The sequence below is a fragment of the Scyliorhinus torazame genome, chromosome 27, assembly GCF_047496885.1.
Source record: "Scyliorhinus torazame isolate Kashiwa2021f chromosome 27, sScyTor2.1, whole genome shotgun sequence".
Classification (NCBI taxonomy): domain Eukaryota; kingdom Metazoa; phylum Chordata; class Chondrichthyes; order Carcharhiniformes; family Scyliorhinidae; genus Scyliorhinus; species Scyliorhinus torazame.
This window is the reverse complement of record NC_092733.1, coordinates 6,453,275-6,475,958: the sequence shown is the minus strand read 5'-3', so window position 1 is coordinate 6,475,958 and position 22,684 is coordinate 6,453,275. Positions and strand designations below refer to the sequence as shown.

Below are 22,684 nucleotides of genomic sequence, written 5' to 3'. Positions count from 1 at the left end.
TCTGTATTTCATGCTTGAGACCCTGGAGTGAGAGGGATGGCACGGTGGTGCAGTGGTTAGCACTGAGGACCCGGGTTGGATCCCGGCCCCGGGTCACTGTCCGTGTGGAGTTTGCATGTTCTCCCCGTGTCTGCGTGGGTCTCACCCCCACAATCTAATGATGTGCAGGGGAGGTGGACTGGCCACGCTAAATTGCCCCTTCATTGGAAAAAAAAGAATTGGATACTCTTTTAATATTTCAGAAAGTGGAAGAGAAGCAGAAATATATATGCAGCCCGGGTAATAGTGTCGCACTGCCCAGTTTCAGCTGCTGAGCGGGTCCCACAGACTCCCTCTGGTGGGCAGGTAGACTAAACCCACCCATCTTGGGTCCTTGGTTGAACTGATCAAGAGTGGCTCTCTCAGGGTGTGACGGCAGTGGACATGGTGCGGGGGAATGGGGTTGGCGCACCCTGTCAGTACAACACAAAGTGAGCAAAATTCAGTGGTGTTTTAACCGTCAAATTCAAAATATTTCTCTTACAGAAAAACTGAAACTCACGAAAATTATCTTCGTAATTGGTGAGTGAAATAAATCTGGAATGTCGTGTCAAGGTTTAAGACGTTATTCTGGTCCGACTGTGTATATTAATAAATAAAATAATACCAGAAACATCCAAGGTCATTCTCCTTCAAGCAGAAAAGTTAAAGGGAGATTTAAACGAAGGGTTCAAAACAAAATAAAAGAAACTTTATCAAGGACAGGAAGATCCAGATTTAAGATAATGACCAAGACAAACAGTGGGGAGGTGAGAATCTTTGTCCACGGTGGGTTGTGTTGATGGGGAACGTGTTGTGTAAAAGTGCACTGGACACAGATTCAATAACTACTTGAAAAAGATAATTTTTCACAGTTTAGGGGAGAGTTCAGGCAAGTTGACCAACTTGATAAACACCGTCATTGAGATAGCACAGCCAAAATGGGCCGAAAGTCCTCCTATATTTTGGGATTGTACACCGAGATTAGAGCACTGTTTGCTTAAATATAGCTCCCTTTGGCAACATGTTTCAAACAGATTCTTCTGCCCTGCCAATATCTATCTGCAGAAATGTCAGAACCCCAGAGCCTCTGTCCTCACTTCAGTCAAGCCCATTCCGAACCTGCAGACTTGGTTAACTCACGTTGCAGCACCCACTCCATTTGAAAATTCCCATTCTTTTTGCAAATCCCTCCATGGACATAACTCTCCCGCTATACTCGTCCAAACACTACAACCCTCCCTATCTCTGTAACGTCCTCCAACCCATACATCCCTCCCTTTCTCTGTAACCTCCTCCAGTCCTCCAACCCTCCCTATCTCAGTAACCTCCTCCAGCCCCTATAACCCGCTGTATCTCTGTAACCTCCTCCAGTTCCTACAACCCTCCCTATCTCTGTAACCTCCTCCAGCCCCTACAATTCTCCGTATCTCTGTAACATCCTCCAGCCCCAACAATCCTCGATATCTATGTAACCTCCTCCAGCCCCTACACCCTCCCTATCTCTGTAACCTCCTCCAGTCCCTACAACCCACTGATCTCTGTAACCTCCTCCAGCCCCTACACCCTCCCTATCTCTGTAACCTCCTCCAGCCCCGACACCCCTCCCTATCCCTGTAACCTCCTTCAGCCCCTCCACCCCTCCCTATCCCTGTAACCTCCTCCAGCCCCTTCACCCTCCCTATCTCTGTAAACTCCTCCAGTCCCTACAACCCACTGTATCTCTGTAAACTCCTCCAGTCCCTACAACCCACTGATCTCTGTAACCTCCTCCAGCCCCTACACCCTCCCTATCTCTGTAACCTCCTCCAGCCCCGACACCCCTCCCTATCCCTGTAACCTCCTTCAGCCCCTCCACCCCTCCCTATCCCTGTAACCTCCTCCAGCCCCTTCACCCTCCCTATCTCTGTAACCTCCTCCAGTCCCTACAACCCACTGATCTCTGTAACCTCCTCCAGCCCCTACACCCTCCCTATCTCTGTTACATCCTCCAGCCCCTTCACCCTCCCTATCTCTGTAAACTCCTCCAGTCCCTACAACCCACTGTATCTCTGTAAACTCCTCCAGTCCCTACAACCCACTGATCTCTGTAACCTCCTCCAGCCCCTACACCCTCCCTATCTCTGTAACCTCCTCCAGCCCCGACACCCCTCCCTATCCCTGTAACCTCCTTCAGCCCCTCCACCCCTCCCTATCCCTGTAACCTCCTCCAGCCCCTTCACCCTCCCTATCTCTGTAACCTCCTCCAGTCCCTACAACCCACTGATCTCTGTAACCTCCTCCAGCCCCTACACCCTCCCTATCTCTGTTACATCCTCCAGCCCCTTCACCCTCCCTATCTCTGTAAACTCCTCCAGTCCCTGCAACCCTCCCTATCTCTGTAACCTCCTCCAGCCCCATAAACCTCCCTGTCTCTGTAACCTCCTCCAGCCCCTTCACCCTCCCTATCTCTGTAAACTCCTCCAGTCCCTGCAACCCTCCCTATCTCTGTAACCTCCTCCAGCCCCATAAACCTCCCTATCTCTGTAACCTCATCCAGCCGCTACAACCCTCCCTATCTCTGTAACCTCCTCCAGTCCCTACAACCCACTGTATCTCTGTAACCTCATCCAGCCGCTACAACCCTCCCTATCTCTGTAACCTCCTCCAACCCCGACCAATCCAATTCTGCCTTTTGAGCAGCTCCTGATTTAGATTGCTCCGCTATTGGTGGCTGTGCCTTCAGCTACCTGGGCCCCAGCTCTGGAATTCCCGCCCTAAACTTCTCCGCTCGCCTCGATATTTCTTTGTTTAAGATGCTGCTAAAATTCATCTCGATGACTTTTTGATCATCTGTCCTAATATCCCCGTCTGTGGTTCTGCGAAACACCTTGGGGTGTTGAAGGGGCTATATAAATGTTGTTGTATACACAATGTGTACCAGTGTGGCACAGTGGTTAGCACTGCTGCCTCACAGCGCTTGGGACGGGGTTCAATTCCGGCCTCGGGTGACTGTCTGTGTGGAGTTTGCACGTTCTCCCCGTGTCTGCGTGGGTTTCCTCCGGGTGCTCCGGTTTCCTCTCACAGTCCAAAGATGTGCGGGTTAGGTGGGTGCACGGAGTTACAGGGCTGTGGGCCTAGGAAGGGTGCTCTTTCAGAGGGTCAGTGCAGACTCAATGGGCTGAATGGCCCTCCTAGTGTGGGAATTCAATGGAATGAGGCGAATGTTTGTGTAGAAATAAATGAGTCAAAGTTATTCTTGTGCACACTGACACTTTGTGATGTTTCAGGGGGCCCTGGCTCGGGAAAAGGCAGCCAGTGTGTGAAAATGACAGAGAAATATGGATTCACACATCTGTCGACAGGGAACCTTCTGCGGAAGGAGATTAGCAATGAAACAGACCGAGGCAATAAAATTAAGAAGATCATGATTGAAGGAGGGCTGGTGCCGTTGGTGAGTCAGCTGGACCTGATCATCTTCATACTGGGGTCACCAATTGTTTTACAAACAGGGTTTTGGGCCAAATGACTTCTGTCGGCCTCCCTTATACACACCTCTCTCAATCCTTCCCCTGCCCAAAACACCATTCCCCATTGTCACAAAGCGAGTGGGCCTGACCGCCTTGAGCTGGGGCATAATTACACAGGTCCCGGCCCAGTCTGGTCCTATCTCTCTCCTATCTCCAAATGTCACTGACACTGGGACGCGGAGAAGCTGGTGGTGAGAGGGGCAACAGTGGCTGGCAGAGGAAATCTTGGAAAGGGATGGGAGTATGCGGAGGATCCCACTCCGGACTTTTTGGGGAGGAGAAAGGAATTCCAGGCACGGTTTGACCTTCTGTCCATTGGAAAAGCGGTTAAGGCGGCGAAGGAGGTGGTGAATGAATATGGGGAGAAGGCCAGTCGCTTGCTGACTGAGAGATTGTCCGGGTCCAGGATGGGGCAGGGGACACGGTGGTCGGAACCCCCAGGGGACGAGTTGGATAGGAGAGATTTTTTTGAGGGTGCTGGAGTGGGGATGGAAGAGGTTTGGGTGCCGATAGGGAAGATGCAGACGGGTAAGGCGCCAGACCGGGTGGGTTCCCGGTGGGGTTTTATAAAACATTTCTGATGAGGCTGGTGCTGCTGTTGGTGAAGGTGTTCGAAGGTGCTGTGGTTAAGGGGATACTGCCAGAGACAATGGGCCAAGCATCCATTTCATTGCTGTTAAAAAAGAAGGACCCAGTGGAGTGCGGAGTATAGGCTGATATCTCTGCTGAATGTGGAAGTCAAGGTTTTGGCGAAGGTGTCGGTGCTTAGGATGGAGGAGTGCCTCCTGAAGGTGATTGGGGAGGATCAGATGGGGTTTTAAAGGGCAGGCAGTTGTCCTCGAACGTGTGGCGTTTGTTAAATGTGGCGTTTTCTCTGGCAGAAGGGAGCTGGAGATGGTGGCGGTGCTGGGTGTGGAGAAGGCATTTGACCGTGTGGAGTGAAGTTATTTGATTGTGGTGTTGGAGAGGTTTGGGATTGGGCCTAAGATTGTAGCGTGGGTCAAATTGTTACATAGGGAACCGAAGGTGAGTGTGCGCACGATATTGAGGCCAAGTGTTTGCGCCGTCGTGAACGCCGTCGCGTTTCACGACAGCGTGAACAGGTCCCGGGCACGACCGATTCTGGCCCCCACAGGAGGCCAGCACAGCGCTGGAACGGTTCACGCCGCTCCAGCCTCCTTACGCGGTGCCAAATGGGCACCGCGCCAACCCGCGCATGCGCAGTTGAGGCAGCCCAATCCTGCGCATGCGCGGGGAACATCTTACGCGTGCCGGCCCCGACCCAACATGGGGTCGGTGTTCCGGGGCTGGCTGCACCAGGAAGTAGGCCCGGGGGGCGGGAAGAGGCCGGTCCGCCGATCGGTGGGCCCCGATCGCGGGCCAGGCCCCATCGGAGGCGCCCCCCTGGTGAAGGAGCCCCCCCCCACCCCACAGGCCCCAGCATTCCCGCAGAGTTCCCGCCGGCAGCGACCAGGGGTGAACAGCGCTGGCGGGACTGTCATTTTTTTTGCTGGCCGCTCAGCCCGGAGAATTGCCGCTCGCCATTTGCGGCGATTCTCCGAGCGGCCCCGCGCCATTCTCGTGCCGCTGGTTTCGGGGGGGGGGGAGAATCGCGTGCGGGTGTCGGGGTGCGGTGGCGCGACTTGCGCGGCGCCCTGGTGATTCTCCCACCCGGCGTGGGGGGGGGGGGGGAATACCGCCCAATGGGGTATTTTCAGTTACATAAGGGAACGCGGCAGGAGTCCCCATGTCCCCCCTCCTGTTGTGCTGGCGGAGGAGGTGAAACGGTTGATGTTGTCGTTTGTCTGGGCAGGTGAGCTTGCAAGGTCTGGGAAGACGGTGCTTCAGCGAGGGAGACACTCCGAGTCTGGCCCTCCAGACCTGATGTACTGTTGAGCAGCGAGTGGGGAGAAGGTTTGGGATTGGTGTAGGGAGCCGGAGACTATGTGGGTGAGAATGGAGGCAGGCTCGTGTAAGGGCGCTGGCCACAGCGCCGCCCCCGTTTGCCCCGGGGAAATATTCGGGGAGTCCGGTGAATGGGGCTGTTTAGCACAGGGCTAAATCGCTGGCTTTGAAAGCAGACCAAGGCAGGCCAGCAGCACGGTTCAATTCCCGTACCAGCCTCCCCGAACAGGCGCCGGAATGTCATTTTTTCCAATTAAGGGGCAATTTAGCGTGGCCAATCCATCTACCCTGCACATCTTTGTGTTGTGGGGGCGAGACCCACGCGAACACGGGGAGAATGTGCAAACTCCACACGGACAGTGACCCAGAGCCGGGATCGAACCTGGGTCCTCAGCGCCGTGAGGCCACAGTGCTAACCACTGAGCCACCGTGCTGCCAAGGTTGGAGGAGGGTTAAGGCCAAGTGGGAGGAGGAGCTGGGGATGGGGCTGGAGGAGGGGCTGTGGTCTGAGGTGCTGAGGAGGGCGGATGCCTCAACCTCGTGTGTGAGGCTGGGATTGGCACAGATGGAGGTGGTACACAGAGAGCACCTGACAAAGTCGAGGATGAGCCGGGTGTTTGAAGGGGTGGAGGGTATTTGTGAGCGGTGTGGGAGGGGCCCGGCCAATCACGCGCACGTGTTCTGGTCCTGTCCGAAGATGGAGAAATTCTGCAGGTTATATTTCAGCCCCAAGTCAGTAATCCTGGACGTGGACTTGGAGCCCAGTCCCCTGGGGGATATATTTGGGGTGTCGGACTTGGCCGGAGCTGCAGACGGGAGAAGGGGGCAGATGTTCTGGCCTTCACCTCGCTGATCGTTCGCAGGCGGGTACTGAACTCCTGTTGGATTGGAGCTGAGTCTCTTCCCCCCTGTCCCTCAGCGTGGCCGGGGGACTTGATGGAGTTCCTGCAGTTGGAGATCGTTTAGTTCATTTTGAGAGGGTCGAGTGGGGGTTCCACAAGAAATGGGGTCTGTTTATATTACATTTAAAAGAGCTGGTACTGTCGGCGCTCGGTGGGGGGAGCCTGGGGGGGTGGTTACTGTCAGCTGCTGGGTGGGGGGAGCCTGGGGGAGTGGTTACTGTCAGCTGCTGGGTGGGGGGAGCCTGGGGGGGTGGTTACTGTCAGCGCTGGGTGGGGGGAGCCTGGGGGGCTGGTTACTGTCAGCTGCTGGGTGGGGGGAGCCTGGGGGGGTGGTTACTGTCAGCTGCTGGGTGGGGGGAGCCTGGGGGGCTGGTTACTGTCAGCTGCTGGGTGGGGGGAGCCTGGGGGGCTGGTTACTGTCAGCTGCTGGGTGGGGGAGCCTGGGGGGGTGGTTACTGTCAGCGCTGGGTGGGGGGAGCCTGGGGGGGGGGGGTGGTTACTGTCAGCGCTGAGTGGGGGGAGCCTGGGGGGGGGGGGGTGGTTACTGTCAGCTGCTGGGTGGGGGGAGCCTGGGGGGCTGGTTACTGTCAGCTGCTGGGTGGGGGAGCCTGGGGGGGTGGTTACTGTCAGCTGCTGGGTGGGGGGAGCCTGGGGGGGTGGTTACTGTCAGCTGCTGGGTGGGGGGAGCCTGGGGGGGTGGTTACTGTCAGCTGCTGGGTGGGGGAGCCTGGGGGGGTGGTTACTGTCAGCTGCTGGGTGGGGGGAGCCTGGGGGGGTGGTTACTGTCAGCTGCTGGGTGGGGGGAGCGTGGGGGAGTGGTTACTGTCAGCTGCTGGGTGGGGGGAGCCTGGGGGGGTGGTTACTGTCAGCTGCTGGGTGGGGGGAGCGTGGGGGAGTGGTTACTGTCAGCGCTGGGTGGGGGAGCCTGGGGGGGGGGGGGTGGTTACTGTCAGCGCTGAGTGGGGGGAGCCTGGGGGGGTGGTTACTGTCAGCTGCTGGGTGGGGGGAGCCTGGGGGGCTGGTTACTGTCAGCTGCTGGGTGGGGGGAGCCTGGGGGGGTGGTTACTGTCAGCTGCTGGGTGGGGGGAGCCTGGGGGAGTGGTTACTGTCAGCTGCTGGGTGGGGGGAGCGTGGGGGAGTGGTTACTGTCAGCGCTGGGTGGGGGTAGCCTGGGGGAGTGGTTACTGTCAGCTGCTGGGTGGGGGAGCCTGGGGGGGGTGGTTACTGTCAGCTGCTGGGTGGGGGGAGCCTGGGGGAGTGGTTACTGTCAGCTGCTGGGTGGGGGGAGCCTGGGGGAGTGGTTACTGTCAGCTGCTGGGTGGGGGAGCCTGGGGGGGTGGTTACTGTCAGCGCTGAGTGGGGGGAGCCTGGGGGGCTGGTTACTGTCAGCTGCTGGGTGGGGGAGCCTGGGGGGGGTGGTTACTGTCAGCTGCTGGGTGGGGGGAGCCTGGGGGGGGGGGGGGGTTACTGTCAGCGCTGAGTGGGGGGAGCGTGGGGGAGTGGTTACTGTCAGCTGCTGGGTGGGGGGAGCGTGGGGGAGTGGTTACTGTCAGCTGCTGGGTGGGGGGAGCCTGGGGGGCTGGTTACTGTCAGCGCTGGGTGGGGGGAGCCTGGGGGGCTGGTTACTGTCAGCTGCTGGGTGGGGGGAGCCTGGGGGAGTGGTTACTGTCAGCTGCTGGGTGGGGGGAGCCTGGGGGGTGGTTACTGTCAGCTGCTGGGTGGGGGGAGCCTGGGGGGCTGGTTACTGTCAGCGCTGGGTGGGGGGAGCGTGGGGGGCTGGTTACTGTCAGCTGCTGGGTGGGGGAGCCTGGGGGAGTGGTTACTGTCAGCTGCTGGGTGGGGGTAGCCTGGGGGAGTGGTTACTGTCAGCTGCTGGGTGGGGGGAGCCTGGGGGAGTGGTTACTGTCAGCTGCTGGGTGGGGGAGCCTGGGGGGGTGGTTACTGTCAGCTGCTGGGTGGGGGGAGCCTGGGGGAGTGGTTACTGTCAGCGCTGGGTGGGGGAGCCTGGGGGGCTGGTTACTGTCAGCTGCTGGGTGGGGGGAGCCTGGGGGAGTGGTTACTGTCAGCTGCTGGGTGGGGGGAGCCTGGGGGGCTGGTTACTGTCAGCGCTGGGTGGGGGGAGCGTGGGGGGCTGGTTACTGTCAGCTGCTGGGTGGGGGAGCCTGGGGGAGTGGTTACTGTCAGCTGCTGGGTGGGGGGAGCCTGGGGGAGTGGTTACTGTCAGCTGCTGGGTGGGGGAGCCTGGGGGGGTGGTTACTGTCAGCTGCTGGGTGGGGGAGCCTGGGGGGGTGGTTACTGTCAGCTGCTGGGTGGGGGGAGCCTGGGGGAGTGGTTACTGTCAGCGCTGGGTGGGGGAGCCTGGGGGGGTGGTTACTGTCAGCTGCTGGGTGGGGGGAGCCTGGGGGGCTGGTTACTGTCAGCGCTGGGTGGGGGAGCCTGGGGGGCTGGTTACTGTCAGCTGCTGGGTGGGGGGAGCCTGGGGGTCTGGTTACTGTCAGCTGCTGGGTGGGGGAGCCTGGGGGTCTGGTTACTGTCAGCTGCTGGGTGGGGGAGCCTGGGGGGCTGGTTACTGTCAGCTGCTGGGTGGGGGGAGCCTGGGGGAGTGGTTACTGTCAGCGCTGGGTGGGGGAGCCTGGGGGAGTGGTTACTGTCAGCTGCTGGGTGGGGGAGCCTGGGGGGTGCAATTGCTCTGAATTACTGGGGTGTTTTATAAAATGTTAAAAGTCGAATAAGAATATATATATTTTTTAAAATTGGAACATGTATCTGATCTCGCTCTGACTGTAGATGGTATGTGGAGTGCTGGGTCAACAGAAATAGTTGTTGAAAGCATCACGATAGCACCGTGGTTAGCACCGGGGACTCAGGTCCGATTCCCGGCTTGGGTCACTGTCTGTGCGGAGTCTGCACGTTCTCCTCGTGTCTGCGTGGGTTTCCTCCGGGTGCTCCGGTTTCCTCCCACAAGTCCCGAAAGACGTGCTTGTTAGGTGAATTGGACATTCTGAATTCTCCCTCAGTGTACCCGAACAGGCGCCGGAATGTGGCGACGAGGGGATTGTCACAGTAACTTCATTGCTGTGTTAATGTAAGCCTACTTGTGCCAATAAAGATTATTGTTATTTGTTTCCCTGCCATGAGGCCCTGACCCTTTACTTTAATCAGCTTTCCGAGTCCCCACGATAATAGGAAAACCTTTGAGAACATTGGGGATTCCAGTCCTGGCTCTGAAATATTCCAGAGGACCCTAAATACCCTGATTTCACCATCCCAGAATATCTCCACGGGCTCCTATCCTTCCGCCATGGTGAAATGCAATCGTAGGATTTCCTTATTCACATCCAGCATCCATCTTAAGATTTGGTTTCTTGGGGCAGCACGGTGGCGCAGTGGTTAGCACTGCTGCCTCACAGCACCAGGAACCGGGTTTGATCCCGGATCTGGGTCACTGTCCGTGTGGAGCGTGAACATTCTCCCCGTGTCTGCGAGGGTCTCACCCCCACAACCCAAAGATGTGCCGGGTAGGTGGATTGGCCGCGCTAAATTGCCCCTTAATTGGAAAATTGGAAGAGATGTTTGTGTGAGGGAGGAGGGTCTGCGCGAGGGAGGAGGGTCTGCGCGAGGGAGGAGGGTCTGCGCGAGGGAGGAGGGTCTGCGCGAGGGAGGAGGGTCTGCGCGAGGGAGGAGGGTCTGCGCGAGGGAGGAGGGTCTGCGCGAGGGAGGAGGGTCTGCGCGAGGGAGGAGGGTCTGCGCGAGGGAGGAGGGTCTGCGCGAGGGAGGAGGGTCTGCGCGAGGGAGGAGGGTCTGCACGTGGGAGGGTCTGCCTGAGGGAGGATTTGCGTCCTCCCTCTCTCGAACATCGTTCTTTCATTGGAGCATTGGAAAAATTGTTTCCTTTTCCATTTTCTTTTAATATTTCCACTTGTTGAAGACAAAAGTATCAGTGATTGGAAACAAGAGAATAAGCCAGGTCATATATGTATCTAAAGAGGCAGAATATATGATTGCACTCGGGGAAACTGGAATCTTAAAATAGTCTTTCTCAATTGTTACCATTCTTTTAATTTGTGTTTATCCAGGGAACAACTCTGGAGATTTTGAAGGATGCCATGTTAGAGAGTCTGGAGGAGACAAAGGGCTTCATGATTGATGGATATCCTCGAACTTTAAAACAGGCTGAAGCCTTCGATAAATCTGTAAGTCTGAAGGTCCAATCACTTCCAATGTTCAAAACGCAAAACACTGGAATATCAGTTTAAAAAACAAATTAAAGATGGTGTAAATCATAGAATCCCTACAGAGCAGGAAGACTTCGGTCATTTGGCCCATCGAGACACACTGCGCCCCCGTGCCGCCCCAGATTATTACATTATTATTGTCTGTTGTCTGTAGTTCACTCTGCCGACCGTTGTGCTGCTGATCGACTGCAGTCCTGAAGTTATGAAGGAGCGGCTAATGAACCGTGGGCAAACCAGCGACCGCTTTGATGACAACGAGGTGACGATACGTAAACGGGTAGACGCCTATTTTATTGATTCCGTACCTGTTGTGAAACATTATGAGAGTAAAGGACTCCTGAAGAAGGTAAAAATGACTATGTTCTTTCCATCCAATAATTCTGGTGAGAGATTGGCATGCGGGGGGTGGTGGGTGGGTTTAGCACATTCCTGGGACATCAGTGCTGCCCTGTCACAGGTACCCGCCGTGATGGTGGATCATTTACAAACTGAGGCTCATTCCCTCACTCAGGGAGGACACTGGCAGCACTGTCATGGATTGAAGGGGCAGTTGATGTATGCTCCCTGCTGTCTGTTTCTATGTAAATTATTTTGAAGTTCAGCTGATGTTACTGTGCCTCCTTGTCGAATGAAATGGAAATAAGAAGCTGAATAGGAGAGGGTGACCAGTTCATACAACCTCTCAAAGCAGTAAGATCACGGCCTCAACCAAGTGCCCCAAAATTTCATTGACCTCAACCTAAAATGTACTCGGGGCAGCATGGTGGTGCAGTGGTTAGCACTGCTGTCTCACGGCGCCGAGGTCCCAGGTTCAATTCGAGGTAAAATTCTTAATGGTAAAAACTGGGCGGCATGGACTGGTTGGGCCGAAGGGCCTGTTTCCATGCTGTAAACTTCTATGATTCTATGATTCTAGGTCACTGTCTGTGTGGAGTTTGCACATTCTCCCCGTGTCTGCGTGGGTTTCGCCCCCACAACCCAAAGATGTGCCGGGTAGGTGGATTGGCCGCGCTAAATTGCCCCTGAATTCAGTACTCTAAATTAAGAAAAATAACAAAATAAAATTTAGAGTACTGAATTTTTTAAAAAAAACTTAAATGTACTCAATGATGGAGCCTCCAAATCCTCTGGGGTGGAGAATTCTTTTTTTAAAAAATATGTTTATTCAAATTTTCCAACAACATTTTTAACAAACCCCCCCCCCCATAACAAAAAGAAAGAAACACAAACCCAACAGTCAAAAATTATACAAAACTTTTACATTGGGTTCCCCCATATACAGTAACCCCCCCCCATGACATTCAAAGGTACCCATAGGGAAGCCCCCCCCACCCACCCGAATTCCCCCCCGAAAGAGACCCCTCCCCCTCCCCCCCCACCCTTGGGTTGCTGCTGCTGACCTCCTAACGCTCCGCGAGATAGTCTAGGAACGGTTCCCACCGCCTGAAGAACCCCTGCACCAACCCTCGTAAGGCAAACTTTATCCTCTCCAGCTTAATGAACCCTGCCATGTCATTTATCCAGGCTTCCACACTGGGGGGCTTCGCGTCCTTCCATAATAGCAAGATCCTCCGCCGGGCTACCAGGGACGCAAAGGCCAGGATACCGGCCTCTTTCGCCTCCTGCACTCCCGGCTCGTCCGTTACCCCAAATAGTGCCAACCCCCAACTCGGCTTGACCTGGACTTTCACCACCTTGGACATAGTGCTCGCGAAACCCCTCCAAAACCCATCCAGTGCCGGGTACGACCAGAACATGTGGACGTGATTCGCCAGGCTTCCCGAGCACCTCCCACATCTATCCTCCACCCCAAAGAATCTACTCAACCTCGCCCCTGTCATATGCGCTCTGTGAGTAACCTTGAATTGTATTAGGCTGAGCCTGGCGCTAGAGGAGGAAGAATTAACCCTACTCAGGGCATCAGCCCACAGACCCTCATCTCTCTCCTCCCCAAGCTCCTCCTCCCATGTGCCCTTTAACTCCTCTACCAAGGCCTCCTCCTCTTCTTTCAGCTCCTGGTAGATCGCCAAAACCCTGCCTTCTCCAACCCATACACCCGAAATCACCCTGTCCTGAGTCCCCTGTGCCGGGAGCAGCGGGAATTCCCTCACCTGCCGCCTCACAAACGCCCTCACTTGCATATACCTGAAAGCATTTCCCGGGGGTAACCCAAACTTCTCCTCCAACGCCACTAGGCTCGCAAACGTCCCATCTATAAACAGGTCCCCCATTCTTCTGATCCCTGCCCGATGCCAGCTCCGAAATCCCCCATCCATCCTTCCTGGGACGAACTGATGGTTCTCCCGAATCGGGGACCAAACCGAGGCTCCCACCTCACCCCTGTGTCGTCTCCACTGCCCCCAGATCTTCAACGTCGCCGCCACCAACGGACTCGTGGTGTACCTTGTCGGCGAGAGCGGCAGCGGTGCCGTCGCCAGCGCCCTCAGGCTCGTGCCCACACAGGACGCCATCTCCAACCTCTTCCACGCCGCCTCCTCTCCCTCCATTACCCACTTACGGATCATCGCCACATTGGCAGCCCAATAATAATCGCACAAATTCAGCAGCGCCAGCCCTCCCCTGTCCCTACTACGCTCCAGAAACACCCTCTTTACCCTCGGGGTCTTATTTGCCCACACGAAACCCATGATACTCCTACCTACCCGTTTGAAAAAGGCCTTGGGAATCATACTGGGAAGGCACTGGAACACAAAGAGAAACCTCGGGAGGACCATCATTTTAACCGACTGCACCCTGCCCGCTAGCGAGAGTGGCAGCATATCCCATCTTTTAAAATCCTCCTCCATCTGCTCCAGCAACCGCGTCAAATTGAGTTTGTGCAGGGCCCCCCAACTCCCAGCCACCTGGATCCCTAAATACCGAACGCTCCTTTCCGCCCTCCTCAACGGTAGGTCGTCTATCCCCCTCCCCTGGTCCCCTGGATGCACCACAAAGAGCTCACTTTTCCCTACATTGAGCTTATACCCCGAGAAGTCCCCAAACTCCCTTAGGATCTGCATGACCTCCGCCATCCCCTCCACTGGATCTGCCACATACAGCAACAGGTTGTCCGCATACAGCGACACCCGATGTTCCTCTCCCCCTCGGACCAGTCCCCTCCATTTCCTGGACTCCCTCAGTGCCATGGCCAGCGGCTCAATTGCCAGCGCAAACAACAAGGGGGATAGGGGGCACCCCTGCCTCGTCCCCTGGTACAGCCGAAAGTACTCCGACCTCCGCTGATTCGTAGCCACGCACACCACCGGGGCTCTATATAGCAATCTGACCCAACTGATGAAGCCCTCCCCGAACCCAAACCTCCGCAACACTTCCCAAAGATACTCCCACTCCACCCGATTAAAGGCCTTCTCCGCGTCCATAGCTGCCACTACCTCCACTTCCCCCTCCACCGAGGGCATCATAATCACATTTAAAAAAAAATATATATATTTATTACAGTTTTTTTAACACAATTTTTCTCCCTTACAAACAATAGCCCCCCCCTCGCAACAAAAAAAAACGAGAAATCGCGCAGAGCAAGATATATACATGGCAAAATGATATATTTACACAACTTTGTACACTGGCCCTCACCCGTACGTGCCAGTTTCCCCAACCCTTCATGTTATCTCTTGCTCATCCACCCTCCCAGGCAGTCCCCCCCCCCCCCCCCCCCCCAAAGGTTGCTGCTGCTGCTGACCGACCTTCCTCTAACGCTCTGCGAGATAGTCTAGGAACGGTTGCCACCGCCTGTAAAACCCCTGCGCAGACCCTCTCAAGGCGAACTTAATCCTCTCCAACTTTATGAACCCAGCCATATCGTTTATCCAGGCCTCCAGGCTGGGGGGCTTCGCCTCCTTCCACATTAGCAAGATCCTTCGCCAGGCTACTAGGGACGCAAAGGCCAGAATGCCGGCCTCTTTCGCCCCCTGCACTTCCGGTTCGTCCACTACTCCAAATATTGCTAGCCCCCAGCTTGGCTTGACCCGGACTTTCACCACCTGAGATATTGCTCCCGCCACTCCTCTCCAGAACCCCTCCAGTGCCGGGCATGACCAAAACATATGGACATGGTTCGCCGGGCTCCCTGAGCACCTTCCACATCTGTCCTCTACCCCAAAGAACCTACTCAACCCCGCCCCCGTCAAGTGCGCTCTGTGGACCACCTTAAATTGTATCAGGCTGAGCCTGGCACATGAGGAGGAGGAATTAACCCTACCCAGGGCATCAGCCCACAAACCTTACTCGATCTCCTCCCCCAGCTCCTCCTCCCATTTACCCTTCAACTCTTCTACCAGCGCTACCCCCTCTTCTTTCAACTCCTGGTGTATTTCCGACACCTTGCCCTCCCCGACCCATACACCCGAGATCATCCTATCTTGAGCTTCTTGTGCCGGGAGCAACGGGAATTCCCTCACCTGTCGCCTCACAAAAGCCCTCACCTGCATATATCTAAAGGCATTTCCCGGGGGTAACTCGAACTTCTCCTCCAGTGCCCCTAGGCTCGCAAACGTCCTGTCGATGAACAGGTCCCCCATTCTTCCAATCCCCGCCTGATGCCAGCTCTGCAACCCCCCGTCCATCTTACCCGGGACAAACCGGTGGTTACCCCTGATCGGGGACCACACCGATGCTCCCATTGCACCCCGGTGCCGTCTCCACTGGCCCCAGATCCTTAGCGTTGTGGCCACCAGCAGGCCCGTGGTATACCTTGTCGGCGAGAGCGGCAGTGGTGCCGTCACCAACACCCCCAGGCTCGTTCCTTTACAGGACGCCATCTCCATCCTCTTCCATGCCGCCCCCTCTCCCTCCATAACCCACTTGCGGATCATCGCCACATTTGCTGCCCAGCAGTAGCTCCCCAGGTTTGGCAGCGCCAACCTGGCATCATAATCACATTGAGGAGCCTCCGCACATTAGTGTTTAGCTGCCTGCCCTTTACAAATCCCGTCTGGTCCTCATGAATCACCCCCGGGACACAGTCCTCAATTCTCGTAGCCAGCACTTTTGCCAGCAACTTAGCATCCACATTGAGGAGCGAGATCGGTCCATACGATTCACATTGCAATGGGTCCTTGTCCCGCTTCAGGATCAGAGAGATCAGTACCCCGGACATTGTCAGGGGCACGGTCCCCCCCTCCCTTACCTTATTGAAAGTCCTCACTAGCAACGGGCCCAGCAGGTCCACGTATTTCCTGTAAAACTTGACCGGGAACCCATCTGGCCCCGGGGCCTTCCCCGCCTGCATACTCCCCAATCCTTTAACCAGCTCCTCCAGCCCAATTGGCGCCCCTAAACCAGCCACCTCCTGCTCCTCCACCCTCGGGAACCTCAGCTGATCCAAAAATCGTTGCATCCTCTCTTCCCCCGCTGGGGGCTCAGATCTGTACAGATCCCCATAGAAGTCCCTAAATACCTTGTTTATTCTTACCGCACTCCACACCGTATTCCCCCCTCTATCCCTAACTCCACCAATCTCCCTCGCTGCCTCCCTCTTACGAAGCTGGTGTGCCAGCATCCGACTTGCCTTCTCCCTAGACTCGTACGTCGCCCCCTGCGCTTTCCTCCACTGTGCCTCTGCTTTCCCTGTGGTCAACAGGTTGAACTCCGTCTGGAGGTTCCGCCGCTCCCTGAGTAGTCCCTCCTCGGGGGCCTCTACATATCTCCTGTCCACGCTTAAGATCTCCCCACCAACCTCTCCCTCTCCCTGCTCTCTCTCTCTTCTCCCTGTGGGCCCTAATGGAGATTAACTCTCCCCTGACCACCGCCTTCAGCGCCTCCCAGACTACCCCCACCTGCACCTCCCCGTTGTCATTGGCCTCCAAATATCTTTCAATGCACCCCCGCACCCGCCCGCACACCTTCTCATCCGCCAATAATCCCACATCTAGACGCTACAGCGGGCGTTGGTCCCTCTCCTCCCCCAACTCCAGCTCCACCCAGTGCGGGACGTGGTCTGAGATGGCTATGGCCGAATACTCCGTTCCCTCCACTTTCGGGATTAGCGCCCTACTCAAAATTTAAAAATCTATCCGGGAGTAGGCTCTGTGGACGTGGGAAAAGAATGAAAATTCCCTGGCCAGCGGCCTGACAAACCTCCATGGATCCACTCCCCCCATCTGGTCCATAAACCCCCTGAGCACCTTGGCCGCAGCCGGCCTCTTACCCGTCCTGGACCTAGAGCGACCCAGTGCTGGGTCCAGCACCGTGTTGAAATCCCCGCCCCCCTCCCCATTATCAAGCTTCCTACCTCCAGGTCCGGAATCCGACCCAGCATGCGCTTTATAAATCCGGCATCATCCCAGTTCGGGGCATATACGTTTACCAGTACCACCCGCACCCCCTGCAACCGACCGCTCACCATCACATATCGACCCCCATTATCCACTATGGGGTAGAGAATTCTAAAGATTCACCAGCCTCTTGAGTGAAGACATTTCTCCTTATCTCAAACCTCCCAAAAGAAGGATCGCGCCTTGGTGAAAGGCAGCAGGTCATTTAAAACTGACTACCTCGTTTTTGTAAAGAACTTTGCATAAAGGTCTTCTATCCGGGGGATCGAGTACTTGTCGAGTTGGGCCTCTTGCTTTATGGTAAGTTTGTAATCACCGCAGATTATGACAGAGTGGTCAGGCTTTAGGACAGGGACGATAGGGGTTGCCGGTTTTATCATCACTAGTTCTTCCAAACGTGTCAGCTGAGCCTTGACTTCCTGGCCTAGAGCTTGGCTACAGATTCGGGTTTCACGTAGATTTTGGCTTTTACCCCTCGTTTTCGGCCAAGCTCATTTTGAAACACATAGAACATAGAACGATACAGCGCAGTCCAGGCCCTTCGGCCCACGATGCTGCACCGAAACAAAAGCCATCTAACCTACACTATGCCATTATCATCCATATGCTTATCCAATAAACTTTTAAATGCCCTCAATGTTGGCGAGTTCACTACTGTTGCAGGTCGGGCATTCCACGGCCTCACTACTCTTTGCGTAAAGAACCTACCTCTGACCTCTGTCCTATATCTATTACCCCTCAGTTTAAAACTATGTCCCCTCGTGCCAGCCATTTCCATCCGCGGGAGAAGGCTCTCACTGTCCACCCGATCCAACCCCCTGATCATTTTGTATGCCTCTATTAAGTCTCCTCTTAACCTTCTTCTCTCCAACGAAAACAACCTCAAGTCCGTCAGCCTTTCCTCATAAGATTTTCCCTCCATACCAGGCAACATCCTCCTCTGCACCCGCTCCAAAGCCTCCACGTCCTTCCTATAATGCGGTGACCAGAACTGTACGCAATACTCCAAATGCGGCCGTACCAGAGTTTTGTACAGCTGCAACATGACCTCCTGACTCCGGAACTCAATCCCTCTACCAATAAAGGCCAACACTCCATAGGCCTTCTTCACAACCCTATCAACCTGGGTGGCAACTTTCAGGGATCTATGTACATGGACACCTAGATCCCTCTGCTCATCCACACTTCCAAGAACTTTACCATTAGCCAAATATTCCGCATTCCTGTTATTCCTTCCAAAGCGAATCACCTCACACTTCTCTACATTAAACTCCATTTGCCACCTCTCAGCCCAGCTCTGCAGCTTATCTATGTCCCTCTGTAACCTGCTACATCCTTCCACACTGTCGACAACACCACCGACTTTAGTGTCGTCTGCAAATTTACTCACCCACCCTTCTGCGCCTTCCTCTAGGTCATTGATAAAAATGACAAACACCAACGGCCCCAGAACAGATTCTTGCGGTACGCCACTTGTAACTGAACTCCATTCTGAACATTTCCCATCAACCACCACCCTCTGTCTTCTTTCAGCTAGCCAATTTCTGATCCACATCTCTAAATCACCCTCAATCCCCAGCCTCCGTATTTTCTGCAATAGCCTACCGTGGGGAACATTATCAAACGCTTTACTGAAATCCATATACACCACATCAACTGCTCTACCCTCGTCTACCTGTTCAGTCACCTTCTCAAAGAACTCGATAAGGTTTGTGAGGCATGACCTACCCTTTACAAAGCCATGCTGACTATCCCTGATCATATTATTCCTATCTAGATGATTATAAATCTTGTCTCTTATAATCCCCTCCAAGACTTTACCCACTACAGATGTGAGGCTCACCGGTCTATAGTTGCCGGGGTTGTCTCTGCTCCCCTTTTTGAACAAAGAGACCACATTTGCTATCCTCCAGTCCTCTGGCACTATTCCTGTAGCCAATGATGACATAAAAATCAAAGCCAAAGGTCCAGCAATCTCTTCCCTGGCCTCCCAGAGAATCCTAGGATAAACCCATCAGGACCCGGGGACTTATCTATTTTCAGCCTGTCCAGAATTGCCAACACCTCTTCCCTACGTACCTCAATGCCATCTATTCTATTAGCCTGGGGCTCAGCATTCTCCTCCACAACATTATCTTTTTCCTGAGTGAATACTGACGAAAAATATTCATTTAGTATCTCGCCTATCTTTTCAGACTCCACACACAACTTCCCATCCCTGTCCTTGACTGCTCCTACTCTTTCCCTAGTCATTCGCTTATTCCTGACATACCTATAGAAAGCTTTTGGGTTTTCCTTGATCCTACCTGCCAAATACTTCTCATGTCCCCTCCTTGCTCGTCTTAGCTCTCTCTTTAGATCCTTCCTCGCTACCTTGTAACTATCCATCGCCCCAACTGAAACTTCACACCTCATCTTCACATAGGCCTCCTTCTTCCTCTTAACAAGAGATTCCACTTCCTTGGTAAACCACGGTTCCCTCGCTCGACGCCTTCCTCCCTGCCTGACCGGTACATACTTATCAAGAACACGCAGTAGCTGATCCTTGAACGTTTGACATCTCTGTACTCGCACAGGATTTCTCAAAAAAAACACCATCTGATATCCTGAAAATTTCTAGCCAGTTTAGCTTTATCTGACGTCGCCAATCTCGTCCCATGAGGCTTGGCCCTGGTCCTTCCTTCATGGTTAATTGAGCCGACTGTTGTTGATGTGACGCTGGAGTTGTCGTGGTATCTCAAACCTTTAACGATTCCCCTGTGTACGCTCCCAACTTAGCAGGCCTGCTACTTAGACTCCAGGGTTGAGCCCCTCCTCAAAGGTATTTGTAGGTTTGTTCACTCACCACCGTGGCCGCGACCCGTGTTGACCTCCGTGCTCGATGGTCGCCTGTTGCTACGGGAACCATCTTGCTTACTTTAACCATGCTTAAGCAGTAAATCTTTGATTCCTCTTTGGGATTTTTCTCTATATGTACTGGGGTCGTGGTGTGTTTCTTTTTAAACTGCCCGTGCGCCGTCTGACAGGTGCGGGAATGTGGTCCTTCCTCTCACACTTGAAGCCAACAAAATCTCTGCAATGGCACATCTCCTGAGGGTGGTCTGGCCCCTCACCTGTAACACTCATCACCACCCCCGGGCTGACGGCCCGCTTTTCTTCCTCGTTTCTGTCCACCACCCTGCTCCTGGAACCTCTGTTCAGCCTCCTCTGTGCCCGTCACCCGGGGTGCTCGCCTAACAAGCCATTTCACGCCAACGCTGATACCTCCCCTTCCTGCACGTACTCGGGAGCACCCTTCCCGCCACATTCAGTGACCTGAGCTGCTTCTATTGCGTCATCCAGGGACATTTTTGTTTCAGCTAATAATTTTCTTTGTCCATTTATGGTGTTGGTGTCACAAACCAGAGGGTGGCAGCATGTTGCTTAACGCTTAGCTGAGTTCGCAGTGTTCAGCCATTTGACAAAGCCCAATTATAAAAACTGAAATTGTCTCACTGGTTCCCCGATGGCCAAATTAAATTCATACTGCTGCTTTATAACGGAGCATCTGGGGTTGAAATGATCTTTCCCGATTGTCACCTACCTGCTGGTCAAACAATCTTGTGTCTGGGTCCTCCGATGAGAGAAAATTCCTGAGGAGGTTGTACATCTGAGGTTCACAAACTGTTAACAAAATGATCTTTTGCCCATCCTCCCCCGTGATCTCATTGGCGGTTTAAAAAAAAAGGGACCGGAGCCTCTTGATATATTGGCTCCAGTCTTCGGCCCGCTGGTCGAACGGATGGAGATTCCCGATTAAAGACCTCTTGCCGACCTCATCCCTTCCGTTTCTTTGAAATTTCCATTGCAAATCTTCCCCCGCGAATTTTGAGGCTTGCGGTCATTGTTCAATTTACCCTTGTTGCCAGTGTAATAGCGCAAGGTATGACTGAGGAGGCTTCTTGTATAACAAAGAGGTTTATTTGAACAACAATGAGGTTTAACTATACTCAGGCACAGAGGTATCTCATACGGGTCTTTAGTGACGACCACTGTGCTGCCCTCATATGCTGTTATTTTGAATGTATGTTTTGTATTTATTCTTGGGATGTTGGTGTTAAGGACATGATTGGTGTATATCATCCCTGTCTGTCATCGTCCCGAGAATAGACAGGAGGGGTTACAATCGAGTTGTATCAAAGGGCCCTACTCATAGGGCGGGACGGTGGTGCAGTGGTTAGCATTGCTGCCGCACAGCGTCGATCCAGGTTCGCTCCCGGCCCCGAGTCACTGTCCGTGTGGAGTTTGCACATTCTCCCCGTGTCTGCGTGGGTTTCACCCCCACAACCCAAAGATGTGCAGGGTCGGTGGATTGGCCGCGCTAAATTGCCATTGTCCTGCTCATCACTCCAGAGACAGTACGAAGCTCCGGATTGTGAAAGGACGGAAAGTTTCCCGGAGAGGGAGGTGGGTCTAAGGTAACCCTGGAAGGAAGAAAGAGAGAGAGGCAACTTCACATCATTTGTGTTAAATAAGTAGTGTGTGTGTATTGACTTAGTGAGCACCAACAACCCACTCCCAACCACCACTGATTAAAGCTGTGTGACCTCCTTCACTGTCTAGATACAAGGAGAGGGAACAGAGGATGATGTTTTCCAAAGTGTCACTGCGATTATTGATGAACTTTAACAGCCAAGACTGTGGTTGGAAAATCCCCGACAGGAACTGCGCTGGGATCAGATTACCTGGTTTGCTTCAAGTTTTGTTTTCGTGTCTGCTTAGGAGGATTTACCAGGATCAACAGCACCAATAAAATGAGAATTAAAAACTCCTGGATAACTCCACCCACAACCCTTTTAGAAACGAATGTTCTATACCAGTGATTTTGTGTGTGTATACGTTCTTTATAAACAAGAGGGATAAATTACAGAATCTTTTTTTTAAAAAACAAAACACCTTCTATGTAAATACACATATACTGTGCCGAGTAGCCACTGAAATTCACCCGAGCTGAGATCTGTTCAGGGAGCAGGCCAAAGCTCCTTACACAGTGTGGCAGCTCCAGACCAGGACCCAGATCCACGACCAGGTACCCGATACATCAGATAACGACTCAATCCAGCAAAGACGGGTTTAAACTGGGTACATTGTGGCCAGCAGTTGACAGGAAAAAGCTTCAAAGGTGTGGGTTCTGATCCACAGTGTAACATATATGTCTATATAACACACTGCTGTGTCATCCAGTGTATAACACATACTGTGTAATCCAGTGTGAAACACAGACTGTGTAATCCAGTGTATAACACAGACTGTGTAATCCAGTGTATAACACAGACTGTGTAATCCAGTGTATAACACAGACTGTGTAATCCAGTGTATAACACAGACTGTGTAATCCAGTGTATAACACAGACTGTGTAATCCAGTGTATAACACAGACTGTGTAATCCAGTGTATAACACAGACTGTGTAATCCAGTGTATAACACAGACTGTGTAATCCAGTGTGAAACACAGACTGTGTAATCCAGTGTGAAACACACTGCTGTGTCATCCAGTGTGTAACTCCGACTGTGTAATCCAGTGTATAACACAGACTGTGTAATCCAGTGTATAACACAGACTGTGTAATCCAGTGTATAACACAGACTGTGTAATCCAGTGTATAACACAGACTGTGTAATCCAGTGTATAACACAGACTGTGTAATCCAGTGTATAACACAGACTGTGTAATCCAGTGTGAAACACAGACTGTGTAATCCAGTGTGAAACACACTGCTGTGTCATCCAGTGTGTAACTCCGACTGTGTAATCCAGTGTATAACACAGACTGTGTAATCCA

The 22,684-nt window shown here is 53.7% G+C and overlaps 1 protein-coding gene across 3 annotated transcripts in view; it reads left to right on the top strand.

Moving 5' to 3' along the window:
• The window catches only part of LOC140403161 (adenylate kinase isoenzyme 5-like), a 135,198-nt gene extending 113,425 nt beyond the window's left edge, over nucleotides 1-21,773 (top strand). For all 3 annotated transcript variants that reach the window (XM_072490860.1, XM_072490861.1, XM_072490862.1), the window contains 5 exons: nucleotides 526-561; nucleotides 3,288-3,451; nucleotides 10,411-10,527; nucleotides 10,724-10,915; nucleotides 21,465-21,773. In XM_072490860.1, the coding sequence (XP_072346961.1) occupies nucleotides 526-561; nucleotides 3,288-3,451; nucleotides 10,411-10,527; nucleotides 10,724-10,915; nucleotides 21,465-21,530 (575 nt within the window). In that variant the 3' untranslated portion in view covers nucleotides 21,531-21,773. The remainder of the gene's footprint in view (nucleotides 1-525; nucleotides 562-3,287; nucleotides 3,452-10,410; nucleotides 10,528-10,723; nucleotides 10,916-21,464) is intronic.
• Nucleotides 21,774-22,684: the final 911 nt, after the last annotated feature.